General features: G+C 39.8%; 3 protein-coding genes across 15 annotated transcripts in view; 2 read left to right on the top strand and 1 right to left on the bottom strand.

Moving 5' to 3' along the window:
* LOC120731124 (protein FAM126B-like) overlaps nucleotides 1–4,849 on the bottom strand; it is a 50,057-nt gene extending 45,208 nt beyond the window's left edge. The window contains exons 1-2 of one of the 3 annotated variants that reach the window (XM_040027952.1): nucleotides 4,605–4,849; nucleotides 4,295–4,443 (exon numbers count right to left, since the gene is read on the bottom strand). The gene's annotated coding sequence lies outside the window, so the exon portion shown is untranslated. The remainder of the gene's footprint in view (nucleotides 1–4,294; nucleotides 4,444–4,604) is intronic. The other 2 variants (XM_040027951.1, XM_040027954.1) reach the window with 2 other exon arrangements.
* A 2,363-nt stretch (nucleotides 4,850–7,212) lies between these two features.
* Nucleotides 7,213–14,214, top strand: LOC120731117 (CASP8 and FADD-like apoptosis regulator). Of its 2 annotated transcripts, none has more exons than XM_040027944.1 (10): nucleotides 7,213–7,452; nucleotides 7,554–7,900; nucleotides 7,983–8,088; nucleotides 8,344–8,479; nucleotides 10,066–10,121; nucleotides 10,217–10,241; nucleotides 10,421–10,464; nucleotides 10,568–10,646; nucleotides 11,478–11,979; nucleotides 12,072–14,214. In XM_040027944.1, the coding sequence occupies exons 2-10, from the start codon at nucleotides 7,614–7,616 to the stop codon at nucleotides 12,199–12,201; spliced, it is 1,365 nt and encodes a 454-aa protein (XP_039883878.1). In that variant the 5' UTR covers nucleotides 7,213–7,452; nucleotides 7,554–7,613; the 3' UTR covers nucleotides 12,202–14,214. The 2 variants fall into 2 exon arrangements, with proteins under 2 accessions (XP_039883878.1, XP_039883877.1); XM_040027943.1 differs by having other exon boundaries at nucleotides 10,418–10,464.
* Nucleotides 14,215–15,602: 1,388 nt separating this feature from the next.
* The window catches only part of dip2a (disco-interacting protein 2 homolog A), an 89,604-nt gene continuing 85,794 nt past the window's right edge, over nucleotides 15,603–19,412 (top strand). For 7 of the 10 annotated variants that reach the window (XM_040027938.1, XM_040027937.1, XM_040027936.1 and 4 more), the window contains exon 1: nucleotides 15,605–16,167. In XM_040027938.1, the coding sequence (XP_039883872.1) occupies nucleotides 16,044–16,167 (124 nt within the window). In that variant the 5' untranslated portion in view covers nucleotides 15,605–16,043. Of the gene's footprint in view, nucleotides 16,168–19,412 lie in introns of all 10 variants that reach the window. The other 3 variants (XM_040027941.1, XM_040027935.1, XM_040027942.1) reach the window with 2 other exon arrangements.

Below are 19,412 nucleotides of genomic sequence, written 5' to 3'. Positions count from 1 at the left end.
TATTAACAGAGGTATGCAAACATAGCAGTCAGTGACAGAAATGCACTAAAGCAGGTGAAAGCTTGTGACACTAGTATCAACCAGTCTTACTGTACAAAAAAACGAAGATAAAGCCTGTTATTGTCTCACATGGGAATAGGCAACTTCCCTTAGGGGATAGTACAGTTAATCTTACACAATCAAAACATTCACACAGACTCAGCAAACAAAAAAGCAAATACTGCCAGCAAGCACCACCTAAATATAAACAGGGACGGCTTTAAATGTTTCCGCTTCAAGCACATGTAAATGTCTGTCACATCATATCAGACAGGTGTGACACAGGTGTTTAATAAAGAGCTGGTACAGTGATGTGTTCTCCCTTTGTCTCATATTTGATGCAGTGTCCACAAGCACTGGTTATTAAATGTTCTGTGCAAACAGTATGTTTAACAGTTCCTATATATGTCAACTATATGTGTGTTTTAAAGGCTTTGGGTATTTTCTCATACACTTTTGTACAACTGACAATTTAGAAGTGATGGCTGCTTTTTTAAGATGCAATTTATAAGTAAAACAACTACGGCCTCAATAACACAGGCTTAGAGACCAGTCTGTGAACCCCTAGGGAAAAATGTGTTCTCTGACTGAATCACATGTGATTTATGGCAGTCACTGGGTGAAATTGGTTGCAAATGGGCATACAGTGTGGAACCTAAAACATTTTTCCTAGTGACTCAGGGATGGGGGATACATCACTGAATGGTCTCAATACCTGTGTGACTTAAGCATAAACAAGCAGTAATGTGTCAGTAAGTCAATGAATGAATTGACAGAAAATTACTCAACAACCACCTTAATAAAAAATTTATCGTATTAGCCGATATTAGTGGCTATGATATCCCACTGGATAGTAGGGCTGGGCGATATGGCCTAAAATTCATATCGCGATATAATTTGAAGCACGTGCGGTAACGATATATATCGCGATATATTCTTTTCTTCTGTATAACGTATTTTCCACACTATAAGGCACACTTAAAATCCTTTAATTTTCTCAAAAATCGAGAGTGTGCCTTATGTATGAATTCTGGTTGTGCAGAGTTTTTGGCTTTCCCCATATTTCAAAAGTGCTTCATCTCTTTGCTATGACTCTCGGCATAATTTGCAGATGATAATGGTTGTAGCCAAAACAGGTGCAGCTTGATGACGTCATCAACATGTGCTATCGCGATAGAGCGGTATAGTCAAAATCTCTATCGTTGGCCAAATTTATATCGTTTCTATCGTATATCGTTTATATCGCCCACCCCTACTGGATAGCTCAGCATATTTGGATTTTTACATCAGACACCCTTCCTGATTTATGGCCTTTTCAAGTGATTCATATCTACTCCCAGGACATAACCAGCGATCTTTTGCTTGTTAGGTGAGTGTGTAAACCCATGCACTATGTATCCATTTAGATCAAATAAATAAAATGTATGACTTAATATAAACCTTTTATCTTTGGGTTTTGGATATTTGCTCACCTTCTGAATACACTTTAAGATGTTCAAAACTACAGTTTGGCTTTCACGATACGACAAAAAGCTGTAATTATGCGACAATGTTTAACAGTGCAACGATATATGTTGGCTATACAGATGCTATTACTTTCTGCTTTATTTGTAACGAAAAAAAAAATACTATTTTGAACATTACAGCAACTATTAGGTTCATATAGATGAAAGTTCCTAATATATGTCAAGGAATGTTTTGCAGTGTTTTTAATCACATATTGTAAGATTTATTGGTCATCAATAACTTTAACACACATTTACAATATTCTCTTATATTTTAAACACTAAGTAAATAATCTGCAGGTAAAAAATATTGTTATAGCGATATATGCATGATGGTTAAATTCTGTGCTGATGCCAATGTTAAAATTTTGTTAATTTTGTTGTTTCTGTGTAATTTATTTCCTCTTTTGTACAAAAGAAACAAAGAAGCTTTCATTAAGATTAACTGTAAAGTTAACATCAGTGAACATTTAGGCATCACAAAACCGATGTGAAACACGTGGCCGTGATTATACATCAGTGGATCCCTACGAATACTGGTAGCTGTAGGAGTAGTTCAGCACAAACATCATGCTTCTCGGCCTCTCATGAACTCATGTTGGAGAGACTCACTGTACATCATGGAGACAGCCAACACACTGACAGAGCTCATACCTGGCAGCGCAGTGAATCAACCACCCCGCGGCTCTCTCTGCATGCCAACCACATATCCAGCTGACTCAAGACCGCACGCAACATGATAAAACGGACTCCTTTGAAGACTTTAAAGTATGTGTAGAAACCAATTTAAATGTTAAATAATAGCCAACAAAAAGAAAATGCTCTAATCTGAAATCCCCACATATTCAGACTACAGGGAGGAATTGTGAGGTTTCTTGTCTGCTTGTGGACTCATAGTGACAACAACAAACATGGTGATGCAGCTCTTCTCTGCTGGAAGGAAAGGAAGGGCAGGGGGCTGCCTGCCTGTGTGATCCTCTGGCGCTGTGGGTGAGTACAATGGAAAATAGTCCCCATTGCTAATCCATGGCAGGCTAATTACAGCTTTGATCCCCTAAGCGTGTGCATCACTGTTGGTGGGTGGGAAGGAGGCAACATGCTACTGGGCTCAATACCGTTATGGCAAAACTTGTTTTGGCTCAAAGATGTCTCCATTTACTCACAAACGGTGCAGAGGTGGAACCAATGTGCTGTCAAATCTTACATACACTATATTAATACAAAGGTCATAAGAGTCATTAAACCATCAGCCAATAGTTTTATGAGCATACAATCCTTCATCGAGCAAATCCACCAGCTTCACAATATGATCCAAAGTCACCGACAAGGTTACCATTTACTCCACTGAGCAGCACATGAAACCCAACTCCTGGAGACATGAGACACAGATTAAGTGGGTAACTGGAGTTTCTGTCTAAAATAGGCCGCAGCTCTGATGATAGCCTAGTCCCAAAACACATGGTGGTGGAAATACAGCAAGGGAGGAGGAGGACAGAGGAGGATGAAGGCTGAGGATGAGCAGCAGATAACTTTGAATTATCTAAAGCTTGAGCTCCACACCTTTGCTCATTATGCCATTAGTGTAATGGTGGCTTATTAGCCTAGACCAATATCACTCCAAGCAGTATCCTTTTAATTTACTGTTTGCTGTCTTGAGCCACAGCAAAATGTCAGTATGGAAGAAGGAATGTAAAAAGTAAGACACAAACATGCTTAGCTTTATGATCACTTTGAAAAACCTCCACCATCTCCAGTTCATAACCTGTGCTGTTTTAAAGGAGTTTTTTTTAGGTTTTCAAGTGGCTTGCATTAGTTATCCCACTATCAATCAGGATCCCCCTCCCCATCTCAATGATGGTCATTTGATGTGTATTAATAAAGCATATTTCAATGTTATTATTTAATGTAGGTGCAGTTACACTAATACTGCTTGGTTGACACTCAGTTCCAAGGCACTTGGGTCAAAGCATACAAATAGACCTCAGCACCCAGTTTTGTTTTGTTTTTTAAATCCAGCCTTACTTTAGTTTCAGTAATTTTTCCTCATGATCAGCTTATCAGTCATCTATTAAACAGCTTGAACAGCCCTAACCTCCATGAATGATGCTATATCAATAAAGTTTGATTAACTTATTAATTGATTGAGCAGCAGAGGCATGCATTAGGTGAATTAGCACAGCATTGTTTAAGTTATTTGTTCATACCTAAGCCATTCCAGCATATAACTATAGGAATGCATCTATGACGGGACCTGAAATCACCTTGAAGCTGCTGCAAGTTTAAGGTTATTATGGTATAAAAGCTTAAAACACACACATAAACAGACTGGCCATGCTAGCGTGTTTCTACACATGGGTTATTTATTCAGAAGCAACGAATCCGCCTTAAAAAAAAAAGTTATAAATGCAGTCGAGAGTTTTAAACCTGGGACTTCCGCTTGTTTGGGTTTTTTTTTTCTTCTTTGGTTTGTTTTTTATATCAATATCAAAATAAAACCGTTTGTTAAAAAAATATGTGCTGCAACGTATTGTGCGATTCAACTACGTATAAATTTATGTTTGTATAAATTGCGGTGGATACATGTAGTTGGTGGGGTAATGTCACAACACAATCACTGTTTAACCTTAAACACTGAAGACACCGTGCAGTCCTAACGGTCACGCAGCTATGTTAGCCAGGTAGTTAACTGCTAGCAAACGGTTGCTCCGACACTGCCACGAAGCCTGAACCTGTACGCCAACGTTAGCTACCTTAGCTCGGCTCGAATGCCGTTAGCACGCCTGTTACAGTCAGCAGCTGTTGGACATGCTCGTTTTTCCATCAGTCGTGACCAGGCCGGGGCTGCTGAGTGCTGCCAGCCTGGCTCCAGCCCAGAGCAATCTGCTGTGTGGTCCTTTTCCTAAAAGACACCCCGCAGACGTTTAAGCCTCCTTGCCGCGGTTTTACATCCACATCAACACAACAACTGTGCTGTGATGTTCCAACTCAGCAGCAGCAGCAGCCCCGGTCTGCGACTACCTGGAAAATCCTTCCTCTTGTAATAGTAAATTAAATACTCACTCGAACTGAAGCTGGTTATAGTGATGCTACACAGTGGCTCTTTTGGGGAACCGTGTTTGGTCAGAGCGGTCACCCAGGTCGTGTATCTTCCCTTCTTCAAATGGTCCCTCGCTCCGCCAGCAGTACCTCCGTATGATCTCTCCACACTGCAATGATGGTGCTGAGGCACAGCGAGACACGATTGGCCAGGCTGAACGGAACTCAGTGAGCTTTGGTAAGCAGAAATCTCCGGCGACCTGCAGGGGGAGTAGCAGTGGTGCGTTCAAGCCCATTGGAAAAGTTACAATCAATGGTTTAACACGCTCATATTGCCACAGATAGCCGTTAATTTTTTTTTAAGTGTATGATTATCCCTTCAGAGTCTGAAACCCACCATAAGCCACTGAATCTGTTTAAGAAAGAAACGATAAAAAAAGATTAAGATAAGACTTTAATATCCCGTTGTTACAGCAGTTAAAAAATTAAACCCAACAAACATATGAGATGTGATATCTTAAATAGCTGAATGGTATGCAGCTCAGTAAAACAATACAGCATGACAAAGCATATATCTAGAGAAGGTAAGACTATTGTGAAATCAGAATAAATACAGCTTAATAAATGTAGTAAAACCAGCATAGCAAATACATAACTTAAACAAATATTCAGAGCTTTGCTGTTTAATTTTTAATGAAGAATAATTTAAATTACATTAAATTAACTTTAAATTGTTACAATTTAAACATTATGTTACCAGACAATGTATGAATAATAAAGGGACTTATTACAGAATATTTGCCTCTGACACAGATTTGCCTCTGTGCAACAGGGCAAGCATGACTGTTTTGTTCCACAGTATGAGGGTCCACCTACCCCTTGCTGCAACACTCAGTGGGTGAAAGGTGTTAGACAGGAAGCTGTTTCTAAAGAGTTTATTTTTACAGAGTTCAGTCAGGCTTCTGGTTGAACCTCGAGAGATTTTACAGACAGAGAAGCAGGATTATCATAGTGGTTCAGTGTTTAACGTGAGGCTCAAATCTCTCAGCACACGACTATCCCAGCATGACACAGCATGATACACACAAAATCCAAAGAATGAACTAATGTCACTTTGTTGTGGAAAATGCAGTCATAGGCGTTCAAATGGGCAAAAAGATTATTTGCTAAGGGAAAAAGTCAGGTTATTGCAAATTATGATCCAGTTAAGTGATACATTTATCTTTTTTCCAGCTTGTATGAGAAATTTATTTTCTCTCTGGTAAAAACAAAGAAACAAAGAAATAATAAAACAAAATTGAAAAAATCTATTGCAATGACAAATTCATATAGCACATTTAATTGTATGTAAAAATCAAAATGCTTAACATAGAAGCAAAAACACTTTACAGAGAGTTAAACACAGTTAAATTTAGGCCTGTGAGAAAAAACAAGGTTTTGAGTCTGTTTTTGGATTAGACAGAGTTGTAACTGACCTCAGCACCACAGCTATGCCTGATTTAGACTTCCGCGGGAAATCTGCATCATAACTTACAATGTAACCTCGAAATGTCCTTTAACCCTTCGCAGCAACCTTCTAAATAACATGAGGTGCACCTCTAAAGACATGTAACCCTACGTTGGGGTCGATGCAGCCGACAACGAATGAGTGGCGTGTGGAAGGTTGCAGCTGACAGTTAAAGGGGGTTTCGTCATAAGTTAGACTGTAAACTTTTCGCAGAAGTCAACCTTAACTGAAAACACCCTCACCGCATTTAGATCTAATTTTGTAACTGATGAACTATGTTCTCTGCGAACCATATTCGTGTCCTGATTATTCCATATTTTTCAGTGCTTTTTAAAAAATCTGCAGACAGTATATTTTCTTTAGTGGCAGATGTCGAAAATTTTACATGTGCAGGTCTAGGCACGGTGGCACATACCTCTTCAGTAAGAATATATATATATATATATATATATATATATATATATATATATATATATATATAGTTTTAAAGTAGTTTTAAAGTAGAAAATCTCACACCGTACAAAGGCAAAACAATAGCAATCTTGCACAATTTTGCAAGGTGCAAAACGTCCTACCCTAAGTAGTTTATGTACATTTCTGCTGTCACAGAGTAATTCCAGCACAAATTTAAGTAGGTATGACGGTCTGCCACTTAACTTTGCCCATCACATTATGCTTGTAGCTCATAATTAGAAAGCCAGGACGGTTTGGCACTTCATTTTACCCGTCAAAGTATGTTTCTAGCTCTTATTAACAAAGGTAGGATGATTTGGCACTTAATTTTAGCCGTTAAAGTATGTTTCTAGCTCTTATTAACAAAGGTAGGATGTTTCGCCACTGAATTTTAGCTGTGAAAATATGCTTCTAGCTGAGATTAACAAAGGTAGGACGATTTGCCACTAAATTTTAGCTGTTAGTATGCTTGTAGGTCACACTCACAAAGGTAGGATGGTTTGGCACTTAATTTTACCCGTCAGAGTATTTTTCTGGCTAATATTCACAAAAGTAGGACGGTTCGCTACTTCATTTCGTGTTGTGCGCATGCGCAGAAACAACGGGTAGGATGGTTTGTCAGGTAGGATGGATTCCCAGAACACCTCTCGTGCTTCCGCCATGACTTCATTTGTGGGTGTGGTCTGCTATTTTTCTTTGCTTTCGCTTTACGTTCGTGCGTTGCGCAGTTTTTGTAAAAGGACAGAATCAGGAATTACTTATATGGTATTGCTTGTTAAGTGGATCCTCGCTGGTTTCGTTTTACGTTGGGGGTATTTGGTAAATCCCCTTCCTCGCGTTTTTAGGCGGTGCGTCATTTCTATAGTTTTCCTTCTTCTGCTTTGCTACGTGTTTGTTGCAGGACTCTTTTCGGTAAGGTCTCTCTATAATTTAATAACTATCCATTAGCAATGACTTATTATATTTTCACGACTTTTTGTGGATCTTAACATTGTGATTATTGTGACCCACAGGCTTTGACTATAATTCTTTATTAAGGGCTCATCTCCTCTTAAAGTTTTACCAAAGTCCACATGGCTGTTCCGGATCAATTTCAGCTACTTGCTATAAATGAAATCGCGGAAGCTCTCAGCAGCAATGAACGCAGTAGGCTCTTCTATTTATGTGAAAGCTTGGACACGGACCACAGTGTGGCTTGTATGAAGGAGATGCTCAGATCAAAAGTGACGCAGCATCAAAACGCTCACCTGTTTCTGGCAGAGCTCATGTGGCGTTTGGGGCGTTTGGATATCCTAAGGAAGGTGTGTAAAGTCAACAGGGATGACTTGGAGAGGACCAGACAAATGGTCCCACGTTTCAGGTAAGACATCCTTTAAGATGAGCTGATGAATTGTAAAGATTTGAAGAATCGAAGTTAACAGTGTTTGTTCCACTTACTGCAGAGTATTGATGACAGAACTAAGTGAGGAGCTGGACACTCAAGATTTGGACAGTATTAAATTCCTGTTAAGCTGCAAATTATCTCGTGAAAAGCTTGAGAAGACAAAGGTAAAAACAACAACAAAAACCCCAAATGAATGAGACATGATTCTGTTTTCACTCATTTTCCAATTTATGTGGGTGGGGATTTATTACTAACAACATTAACATGGTAATTTTAATGTAATTTAAATTATTATTAACATGGTGCAGTCAATGATGGGACCCCCCCCCCCCCCCCCAAAAAAAAAAAAAAAATTAAGTAATTAATTAATTAAAAAAACAAACATTTTAGACATTTTTGCCATTTCTTTTGTGTTACAGAGTTTTCTGGATATCATTGTTGAACTTGAAAAGCTGGATTCAGTCTCACCAGAAAGACTTGACTTCGTAGAGGACTGCTTGACAAACATTGGCAGGATCGATCTAGTCAAAAAACTGACCACTTACAAGAATTCAGGTCAGTCTGTGTTTCCCTTTTCGCTTTATATACCGAAGGGCTTGAAATAGCATCGCCACGAGAAAGGTTTGTAACAGTTATGCAGTGAGAAGTGGGAAACACTTCCCTACTAGTTACACAGAACTGGGTTAAGTTTTATGTTCCTCATCAGTATAGCATACCCGAAACTATCGATACTCACAATCACTCATAATTAATGCAAATATCTATTTCAGTATTTCAGAAACTGCTGATCTACTTGGATTTTCCCACGCCACCATCTCTAGGGTTTACAGAAAACGAAACAAAAACAAGAACTTATCCAGTGGGCGAAAATGCCATGTTGATCTCAGAGGTCAGAGGACAAGGGTCAGACTGCTTCAAGCTGATAGGAAGGCAACAGTAACCCAAATAACTACTCGTTACAACCAAGGTACCCAGATGAGCTCTGAATGCGCAACATGTTGAAGCTTGAAGGAGATGGGCAACAGCAGCAGAACACCACACCAGGTGATTTCCATGGGTTCGCCAAAATTGGACGACAGACGATCAGAAAAATGTGGTCTGGTCTGCTGAGTTTCACTTTCTGATGGTTCAGATGGTAGGGTCAAAATATAGCTTAAATAATAAAAAAGCATGGATTTGGATCAATTGTGCTTTGCATTAATGGTTCGTGCTGTTGTTGGTGGTGGTGTAATGGTGTGGGAGATATTTTATTGGCACCACAGCCTACCTGAGTATTGTTGCGGATCATGTCCATCCCTTTATGACCACAGTGTGCCCATCTTCTGATGGCTGCTTCCAACAGGATAACGCGCCACATGACAAAGCTCGCATCGTCTCATACTGGTTTCTTGAACATGACGATGAGTTCACTGCAATCAAATGGCCCCCACAGTCACCAGATCTCAGTCTGATAGAGCACCTCTGGGATGTGGTTGAACGGGAGATTTTCCACATTGATGCTTAGCAGCAAAGTGTGACGCTATCACGTTGTCATGGACCAAAATCTCTGAGGAATGTTTTTCCTTCACCTTGTTGAATCTATGCCAATGAGAAGAATGGAGGCAGTTCTGAAAGCAAAAAGGCATCCTATCCAGTATTAGCAAGATGTACCTAATGATGTGGCTGGTGAGTGTAGTAAGCAAAGAATAGGAAGTTTATTACATTTTCCATACCAAAAACTCAGTATTAAGGGTAAACACCTTTTTTTAGTTTGTGACGACCTGTTCTGAATGTAGCCTTCCTTTGGCCCTTGTTCACCTGGGACTGGCACCCTTGACCCAAAACTGGATAAACAGCTAAGAACATGAATGGACGGATGGACTTTTTTTGTGACTGTGCTCTGTTATAATGTTCAACAACTTTGACGCAAAAGTTAAAAGATTATGATCATGAAAAAATGACATCCAAATGCATTTCAGTTTTATTTAACCCCTGCAACCACAACAGTAGGGTAGATTCAATTTTCAGTACTAATTTAATGCTGTTTATTTAATGCGTTGGCTTGTTTCAAATGTAATAGGATAATTTTTCTTTAAACAGCGACAACAATAGAGCAGCAAACACAGAGACATTATGTATGTATATATGCCTGTCTTTTACAGCTGGGGCACCTGAACAGCAGCGAAATTTGTCTCTGCAGCAACCCCGTAGAATTTCTGTGAGTGAGACACTTTGCAGATGTTAGTTCACATTTCCCATAATGTTTTCTCCACTAAAACCATAAAAATATCTCCTCTTTCGTTTCCTCTACAGCATGTTACACAAGAGCGCCGCATTGGTAAGTCTAGCAAAATACCACAGATGTGTAGCCTAAGACTATATTTTTAATCAAAATACCTTTTCATCCCCATGAGACTGATATCTAGTCTCATAGGGGCTTTACAGCTGGAAACCCCCTGTTGGCCCTGGTGTTTACTTTCTTCTTCTGTTAACCATATCACTCTTTGTTTGCAGTAGGAGTGAGCCCACGATCAGGTGCCTGCCTAGAGCCGAGCTCTGAGGTGAGGATTCCCCTCCTTCTCTGAGTATTTTGATTATATTTTCAGGTGTCGAATGACTCAATTGCATTTACACAATTTCCCCACAATCTCATTTGAATTTCAGAGTCAGCCAGATTGCTATAAATTTAAGACTAATCCCAGAGGACACTGTGTGATCGTAGACTGCGTGGGTAATGATGGAGGTGAGACACAAAGCACTTTGTACTTTTCTACTTAAACGGAAGTACCAAAATCACAGTGTAGAAATCCTTAATTAGAGGTATAGTCGTGCATTTATAATCCTGCTGGGGGAGAAAAATAAAAGGATGATCACCACATGCTGTAGTAGGTTTTAAAGCTGATGCATCATTGTGTACGCCGGATAAACCTTCAGTTATACGCTTATCTGTATTCGATGTATTATTGGGTAGTTTCCAAACGAGGGACCAGCCCCATCCTAGAAAAATTCTTAATGGGAGAAGAACAAGAAAACTATTGTGCTACTCAGATTTGTATTTCTTTGGGAATTTCTTTTATGTCTGCAGCTTTCGTGAAAAGGGAAGCTCATTTTACTTATTTGTGGTTTATTAACAGTTGTCAAAATGTAGCTATTTTAGAAGGCAGGGGGAAATTCAAAGGCTGTGAGCTTCTGAAAGAAAGAGCAATGTGTTGTATTTTATAAGCTTAACGTGTGTTTTATTGTAGCAGTATAATTATAAAAAGTCTGTTGTAACTACAGCTGAAACATAAATTTAGTGTAATTCAAAAACAAACAGTGTAGCACAGTAGCTCAAATTTAATTAAAAGTGCCTTACAGCTGCATATAATTGCGTAACAGGTTTTTACGTAGCAAGTTTTTGCTGTTAAAATGTGCATTTTAATCATTGTATTAAGATCATAAATGTTCACTTACCCTTTCAGTAGTTTTGGTTGCCACTGATCTGTGTTTTAAAAATGTAAAGCTACATTTGTCTTTTTAAATTATTGTCAAGGTGATGCTTAAATTCTCGTTTCATCTTTGCTCACTCCTTCAGAAAAATTGGAACAAACATTTAAGGCGCTTCGCTTCAGCGTGAATCTCCACCAGTATCTGAGTTCTGATGAGGTGTTTTCAGCTCTCGAAAATATTCTCGATAAGATGGAGAAACTCAGAAATGATAGCTTTGTGTGCTGCATCATTAGCCGTGGCACAGAAAGTCAACTTTTGGGCACAGATTCGACTGGCAATGGATTTTCTATCAACGAGGTCAGGCGTCTTTTCAATGCTAACAGATGCCCGTTGTTGGCGGGCAAGCCCAAACTTTTCTTCATCCAGAGATACAACGTACCTAAGTTGTCCCTGCGCCCCAGGATGAACCCGGACGATGGGCACCTCGAGACAGATGGCTGTGATGGGGCTGTCACAGCAGCTATTCCTATGGATGCAGATGTGTTCTGGAGTCACTGCTGGACAGATGAGTGTCAGCTGGAAGAAGAGGAACATAGCTCTGTGTATGTGAAGGCTCTGACAAATGCTTTAAACAAAGCCCAAAACAGGTATAAACACTATTTAACTTTACCTCATCGTCATGGAAGTTTTCTTATAAGTTTCTTATAAGCTAAACTGTTATTTGTTTGTGCTCTTACAGGAAAATTAAGATTGATGATATTCAAATGGAGGTGAACAACGTCGTCTTTGAACACAGCAGAAGTAATCCTCAAGCCAGCTACCACCTTGATGTAAAACACACCCTGAGGAGAGATCTGTACTTACAATAAAGAATTTATTTACTTTTTATTTGCTAAACACCGTGAAGTATCTGGCACCAGTACTGGTGTTACAGATAGGCCTTAGAGTCACTGTGCCTCCTCAGCTGAATTGTGCTGATACCCTTATGTAACTAGATGTTAAATTCAGTTAGTGTGGGGATGAAAAAGTTAAACAGCCACACTGATAATTAGTTAAGGCAGCTCGAACTCAAGTTAATTATTTGCTTAGCAGTAACTTAGTGCTTTTGCAGCACTGAGGAGGCCACCGACTTTGGAGCGGAGGCACCTGTTCAGGTCCTGTTTCCTTGTGATAAAAAAATAGGACATTCATCAGCTTGCGCAGCTAAACTATACTTGTGGACTTCTTAATCTTTGAACGCAGGTGTCTCCATCCCAATGCCCCGGGTCTCCATAATCATGCACCTAGCCGTGAAGTCTGCCCTTACAAACATTTGTGGAAAAAATGGGCCATTCTAAAGAGCTCAGTGGTACGATTGGAAATGAAATTTTTAGGGACCAAAGCAGCTAAGCCATGCAGCGGCTGATCGGCTAAAGTCGTAGAGTGCAGTCGGGCTGAGGTATATAGTGCGTTAGAGTCACTACCACACTGCTGACTCATTAACTGCAGAGCTCATCGGGGATTAACGTCACAAACATAGCAGACATAGTTTGCTTTGAGAACACAATCAATTACACATAAATGACAGCATGAAGGCTTCTCTGTCTTTTTATTTCTGTTTTTCGCTTTATTTTATTTAATTTTTTTATGTAGCAAATGAGTCAAATGGCCCTCAATCAAGCTTGTTGCCCTTCCAGTTGTATACTACAGCTGACAGTGTCGGACACACAAGTATTGATGCAGCTCAGAACTTGCTCAAGAAGAACGTTTTTATTGCGTATATAGTGACACCTAATGGTCATATGTAGCCATGACATGTTATAGTTGGAGGTAAAAACTGAAAACTTTAAATGTGTATTTATTGTTGTTATTAACTTTAATTTTCACCCAGCGTGTTGGTGCATGTTTAATAATATATGTTGTGTTTCAACAGATTTATAATTTTAGCAGATAAATCAACTACAACAGTTCCCAACGTTAACTCCACAGGCAGCAACATTTTAAAACGTAAAGGTTTACCAAACAGGACGCCCAGTCATCCGGACTGTGATGAAAGTTACAGTGTATGGGGGGAAAGCAAAAAAAAAGTAGGCTTAAATCTTAAAGATGACTTGCAATATTTATTTATACTCCACACTGTACATTTGTGCATTTGTAACATTTTTTTTTTGTCTTGTTGAAAACAATCTGAGCTAATTTGTGCTTTAAATTATTATTTTTAAAATGTATGCAGAAACCTTGAAAATTTCTCTTAATGAAGGAAACACTATCATGCTTTTTTTTAAGTACTTATATATATTTATGTATATGTAAATAGACATTCCCTCTAATTCATGTTGTAATTTTGTAATTTAACCCACTACTGTAGTTTGTTTTTGTCACCATGTAAGTACATTACAGTTTTTCGTTTGTTTTAAAATATGTATCTATGTTAGTGTGCTGCAGTGCAATTGGAAGGATGCTAACATAGTTGATACAAATTTAACATTTCATACAAAGATTTTTGTATGAATTGAAATGTTAAATTTGACATCCATAAGCTATTTTTCGCCTTTAATAAAAGTTAATTGTGTTGTATTTAATATTGCATCTGAAAAAACATGTTTGCATAGTCTATATGTGTTTTTTACTTTTATTTTTAACATTTTCTATCATATTATGACATGTTGTATTACAACAAGGTTAAAAGAAAAATTAAAATAATGACTGGTACAATGGTTAGATTTGAGCATCACTTGACCTTTTAGAAGTTCAACTCACCGAGGCCATGTAGTATTTTATTTCCCAAGAAACTCTGGAATCACAGAAAAGCAGTGACATCACATGTTATGTAAATGTAAATGCCCATGCCTCCACTTTGAACAAAGAGTTCTGCAAATAAAATAAATAGTCTACAAATCCAACCTTAAAGACCCCTCATTACGCTTTTTAAAGATTCTGCGCACAATTGCCATCAATGTGAAATTAACGCGTAATTATTTTTCTCTTTATGACATATGTTGACCTCTTTTTCACAGACACTGTGGTACTGTCCACTTTAGAACCTGCTGGGAGCATCAAAGTTGGATCCACTGGTCTCAATAACGCTGACAGGCACTACTGCAAGAAAATCACAAACCATGTGCGGCTGCACACTGCAGATTCTGTCTTCCAATATCAGTTATGCTACATGTAAAAAATGAAAGTATACATAAATATAATGAAATATGCCGTGGTTCTGTAAAGGCGAAGTACAGCAGTACGAAGTGAAGCTCTGGAAGCAGGACTAGGTTTGATGATGCTGACCTCTCCAGGCTTCCAGCCTTGAGTGCTGCCATATGAACTTTGTTTACTGGAATAGTATGAAAAACGCTATGAAGCAATGATGAAACATTTTCTAGTTTAACAAACTATTTTTTAAAAATTAATTAAATATACTTTGAATGTCTATATGTGAATGTACAGAGGTATTTGAAGGTAAATGTACATATATGCACACAGGCACACAGAGAGAAAGACTACATACATAAATATTGTAGTATAAATATAAAACAATGGAACACAGATTATGTAGGTCTGTGAGTGTAATGGTGTCTGTGGCTGTGGTACAGGTATGTATAACTATATATCTTTGTTGTATGCATATGAATGTGCAGGCATGAATGCACCTTTATGCGTATAGAAGCCATTGGCTGGCCATTTAAAAATGAGAGGAATGTTGCTGTCATAAGAAAGGAAGGAGAGATAAGATCATATAAGGTTATACTTCTTCCTGCTTCCTTTAGAGCCTAAAATGTCAGTTGGTTATACACAGACGAATAATATACAGTGTGTTTTGTTTTATTAAATGTCCACATCTATCTATATGTTACCGTATAATGCTTTATATGCCTTATAATATAATGCTTCTATAGCTGAAAGCCCACTTGAACCGCCAGTGATTTATTTCAAGAATTCCACTCCAGCTTCCACTTTTAGCTCAGTGCATTTCTAAGTGTAACATTTACATTTCTTTCAGCGCTTGAACTTTAATCTTTAAGCGCAGACACTTAAATCAAAACTCCAGCTCCCTTCAGCACGTGTTCCACCTCTTCACAAAGCTTCATCAAAATTAGCTGTTTTTTTGTTTGTTTGTTTTTATGTATGAAAAGAAAGACAACGTGCGGAAATGAAACAGTACAAAAGAAATCCAGTAAAGGTAAAGGTCATAATGTGTGCCACGAAACCGCTGGGTGACAGCAGGAGGCAGGCGAGCTGTACGCGGAGGAGCAGGCGGCGCACAAACATGCACCGTGCAAGCGCACGAGTGGGGGCCTCGTGAACGCGCACGGTTGGGGCTGCTGTTGCTATGATGCAATGGCGACTGCGCCGTGGGAAGCGAGCGAGGAGTTGAATGAGTTCCCTCCACAGTTGAGGACAGGCAGCCGCCGACAGTGCCGAGGAGGGACAGACTAGAGGCTGGGAGACGCTGGCAAGGCCCTGTCCCAACACCCTACATGGAAACACGGATCCAGGTGTGTCTGCTAGCCCCGCAGCTAGCCGTGTCATGACGTTTGGAGACATTTCTCACACATCTGTGCGACGTTGCAGCCACACGGGAGAGGAGGCACCAACACCCTATTTGCTCTGAGCCTGAACCAAGTGAGGTGAGGAGGGGCTGTTGTTGTTTCATTGATAATCTTCTGGGCTTGGTCGCATTGTCCTCTCCTCACCGGGCACCAGTGGATCCGTTCGCCCTTCGTGCTGGACCACCATGGCTGAGAGGAGCTCCACCGGGCTGCTGACGATGATGTTAGAGCCCACGCCGGCTCTCGCTATGACCCTGCCTGCTGAGGTCCGGGAGAAGCTGGCGGAGCTGGAACTGGAGCTGTCGGAGGGTAAGTTGCCAACAACATGTACACAAACTAGCACAGCGAGTGGCCCGGAGCGCGCTTTACGCATTATCCACGCGTGTGACAGCAATCAGAACCACCGCCCTTTTATCTGGGTTTTGTACTCGTGTTTGAAAATATGCCAGCATCACCAGAAAAAAACAATCCAAGGAATCTTGCATCAAACTGAACTTCTGCCTTAGTTTGGCTGGTGACTACTGCTCAGGGACGGGTCACATTAAACCAGACCGGACAGCGTTTTGTTTCCCTAATAATGAAGGCAGTGCCGAAGTTTTTAAATACCACACAGTTACGACTCCAAGTATTTGATCGGGTGGCTCTGTCCTAACAGATGCACCGACACACCCATGATACTGATATGTGAGAACATAACACCAAAGGGTCTGAGGAAAGATTTGAAAAGGTGTAGAAAAAGTAAGTTACAAAGTCAGAGGCCTCACTTAACACCCTGACCCTAACAAGCTGGCCAATTTATTCAAATATGTGCCAATAAGTGTAATGAAGGGGGAAAGTAAGCATGTGGGTGATTTTGTTTTGTGGATATTGCTCCTTGTTCATTTGCTTGTTTGTTTTATTACTGTGCTTAAGTCGCACTTGTAGGCGTGTCTTCTGTTTGACGCTATATTAGTTCTTAATTATAAACCCAAGCAAAGAAAAAGTTAGAACAAGCTGAAATCTCATCATTTGCTCAATTATTTTGGTTTTATATTTTACTTTTAGGTGATTTTTTTTATGAATCTTTTTTGTTTTTTAATCTTTTAGACCAATCATGATGGTTTTCGTTCTTTGTTGGTTGCTTGCACATACTTATAAAAGTTAAGGTTTCTGCAGCACAGACTGTAACAGTTATAATAGTCTCCGATAAGAAGGTAGTAATGAGTTTTTATTGGCGGTTATGTCCATAAAAATTTAATTTCAGTACTAGTGAAGCGAGTTAAAGAAATTTTAAATGTTGCAGCTTGAAATTCGCTTGATATTTTCTGTAAACAGCTCCTAAACTTCCTCATATTTGGTGATCATTACACTGAAGCATTGGCACGTAGCTCAGCACTGAGTAAATAAAGATGGGCTTATATTCATGTGCAGTGCTTTTGATGAAAAAGACTCTTGTTCTCACCAACAGTTTCCATTGTTTCCTGTTAATTCAATGAGACTCATTGTTGAACTCCACTTCTTTATTTCTCACGTGGCGAAATTAGCCGAGCTGCAGCAAAGTCTGACTAATTAATGACCTACTTCAAGTCTGATTAGATTTGGAATTTGACCCCAGGGTGGGACCTCTTTTCCCATCAACTCTGGAGAAGATGTTAACTCTACAAACTTGAAAAAAAAAAATAGCGTGAAGTAAAAGAAAACCCACTGATCAGAAAGTCAAAAGTCAAAATCTGGACTGAGTCTTCTCTTCCTGTGTGTCGTGCAGCAGCATCACGCCGGGTTCAGGAGTACACCCGAGGTGCATGCTTTGATAAGCACATTAACTGCGACCCAAACCCTCTAATGGGATAGACATGTTTTCAGGAGCAGCCACCAAACTAATCTATATCTGTCCAGTTTCCTCTTCCTGCTCTCCAAATGTCACATCCTGCCATGTTGAAGCTCTGATAGCTCTATCTCCTCTAGCTTCTCTTCCACTGATACACGCTGTTGTCTCTCCCGCTCCCCCCACCCGCTCGGTCTCACTTTCTCTCCTCACCTCTGTATTTTCTCTATTTTCTCTCACATCAAAGAAAAGGGAATGTCATTTATTTTTCCCCTTCTCTCTGCATATCCCTGTGTGCTGCTGTGAACTTTTCACCTTGTGATGTTGCTCCTCAGTCACCTCCCCTCTGCCATCCTGGCCCAGGGCTCAGTAAATGACTCATTTTATGAGAAGTTGATGAGAACTTGAGAGTCGCACAGGTTTTCTATCCTGTTCATTGAGCTCTTCTCTCTGAGACTTCACATGAGGCACGTCTATGTCTGTTGGCGAGACGCATCTTGATGTTTTGTTTTGGTTTTTTTACCATGCACGAGAGTGCCAACAGTTGTGTGTGTCCTTGTGAGGGAGAGGGAGCACTAGCATTGTATAATTCATGAAGCTGAATAGATTCGTCATGTATGTTTTCTTAAGCAGTTTGTCTGCAGCTAGCTGTTTGGATAGCATGAGATGATATTCCAGTGTCAGCATCTTAGGCCTGCTGATGTGTGAAATAAACAATCTGTGCACTCTGATTGGGCTTATAATAAAAACTGTTTTCTCCAGAGATGCATTGATTCTCGTATTTTCAAATCTTGTATTTGGATCACAGTGAGTACGTGTTCAGAAATGCTTGATTTCACTCTGCTGGTGTCCTCAGCCGATTTTGTTTTTCATGGAAAATGTCGCCTAAGTAACTCTTTCTCTGTCCCTTTAATATTGCGAATATGCAGCGTACTTCAGCGATGTTTCCTTATTCAAAAGGCCCATATATTTTAATAATTGGAAAATGCTCTGCAGTGCAGACTTGAGGCTTCTCCGCTGGAGCAGGATAAGTGAGCACACTGACTTACTTAAACTCTGGATAAAATGTGAAAGTGGTTTAAAGTCAGTAAAAGTGCGATTCTTAGCATTCCTCCATGAAATTCATGACTAAACCAGTGACATTCAAAGCTTAAAGCATCTCCAGCAATATAGCTACTGGTAGCCAGATGTTGGTGCTTTAAAGCCAGATCCATACTGGTTGCTGCTATTTCTGCTCTTTCTCTCATGTAGACCTCAGACAGATACACGGGAGTCACATCTGGATATTTTCCACAGTTGTTCTATCCCAAGTGTGGCAACAGCAGGAAATAGTCTGATCTTGACGTGTTTTTGAGGGAGCTGCCCGGTTAGAGTGCAGGGGAGGCATCATACACGGCGCCCACACGCTTGCTGTCTATATAACAGAACGCTTACCCCTTCCTTTCTCATGTGGGCTCTTTTGGCTATCACAGAATTCGTAGCAGCGAGAGAAGTTCAGCTAATGTGTTCTCTGAAAAGTTCAGGCTTCATTGCGTGTGTGAAAACTGCTCTACAGAGATAAGTGTGGTGTCATCAGACTTTCCAACTTTCATCAAACTTGCAGTACGAAGCTGATTGAGAAACTGTGTTTTGTTTTCGGCCTTCAGTCTTTATGTAGGCTGGCTTTGTGAGACACGTAGCTTTTTCAAAAGTGCTGCTTCTCCTCCCACCAAATTCTACACATCATTAAAACGGACCTGTGTTGTTTCTC

The sequence above is a fragment of the Simochromis diagramma genome, unplaced genomic scaffold, assembly GCF_900408965.1.
Source record: "Simochromis diagramma unplaced genomic scaffold, fSimDia1.1 OVJJ01000343.1, whole genome shotgun sequence".
NCBI classification, from domain to species: domain Eukaryota; kingdom Metazoa; phylum Chordata; class Actinopteri; order Cichliformes; family Cichlidae; genus Simochromis; species Simochromis diagramma.
Note: the sequence above shows the minus strand (reverse complement) of the source record. Positions and strands in the feature narration are given on the sequence as shown.

Excerpts from the sequence above, each read along its gene's own strand:
- LOC120731117 (XM_040027943.1), top strand. The coding sequence starts at position 7,614 with ATGGCTGTTCCGGATCAATTTCAGCTACTTGCTATAAATGAAATCGCG. Across the intron at positions 8,089-8,343 it reads AAAAGCTTGAGAAGACAAAG|AGTTTTCTGGATATCATTGT; the intron begins GTAAAAACAACA and ends TTTGTGTTACAG. Across the intron at positions 10,647-11,477 it reads CTGCGTGGGTAATGATGGAG|AAAAATTGGAACAAACATTT; the intron begins GTGAGACACAAA and ends TCACTCCTTCAG.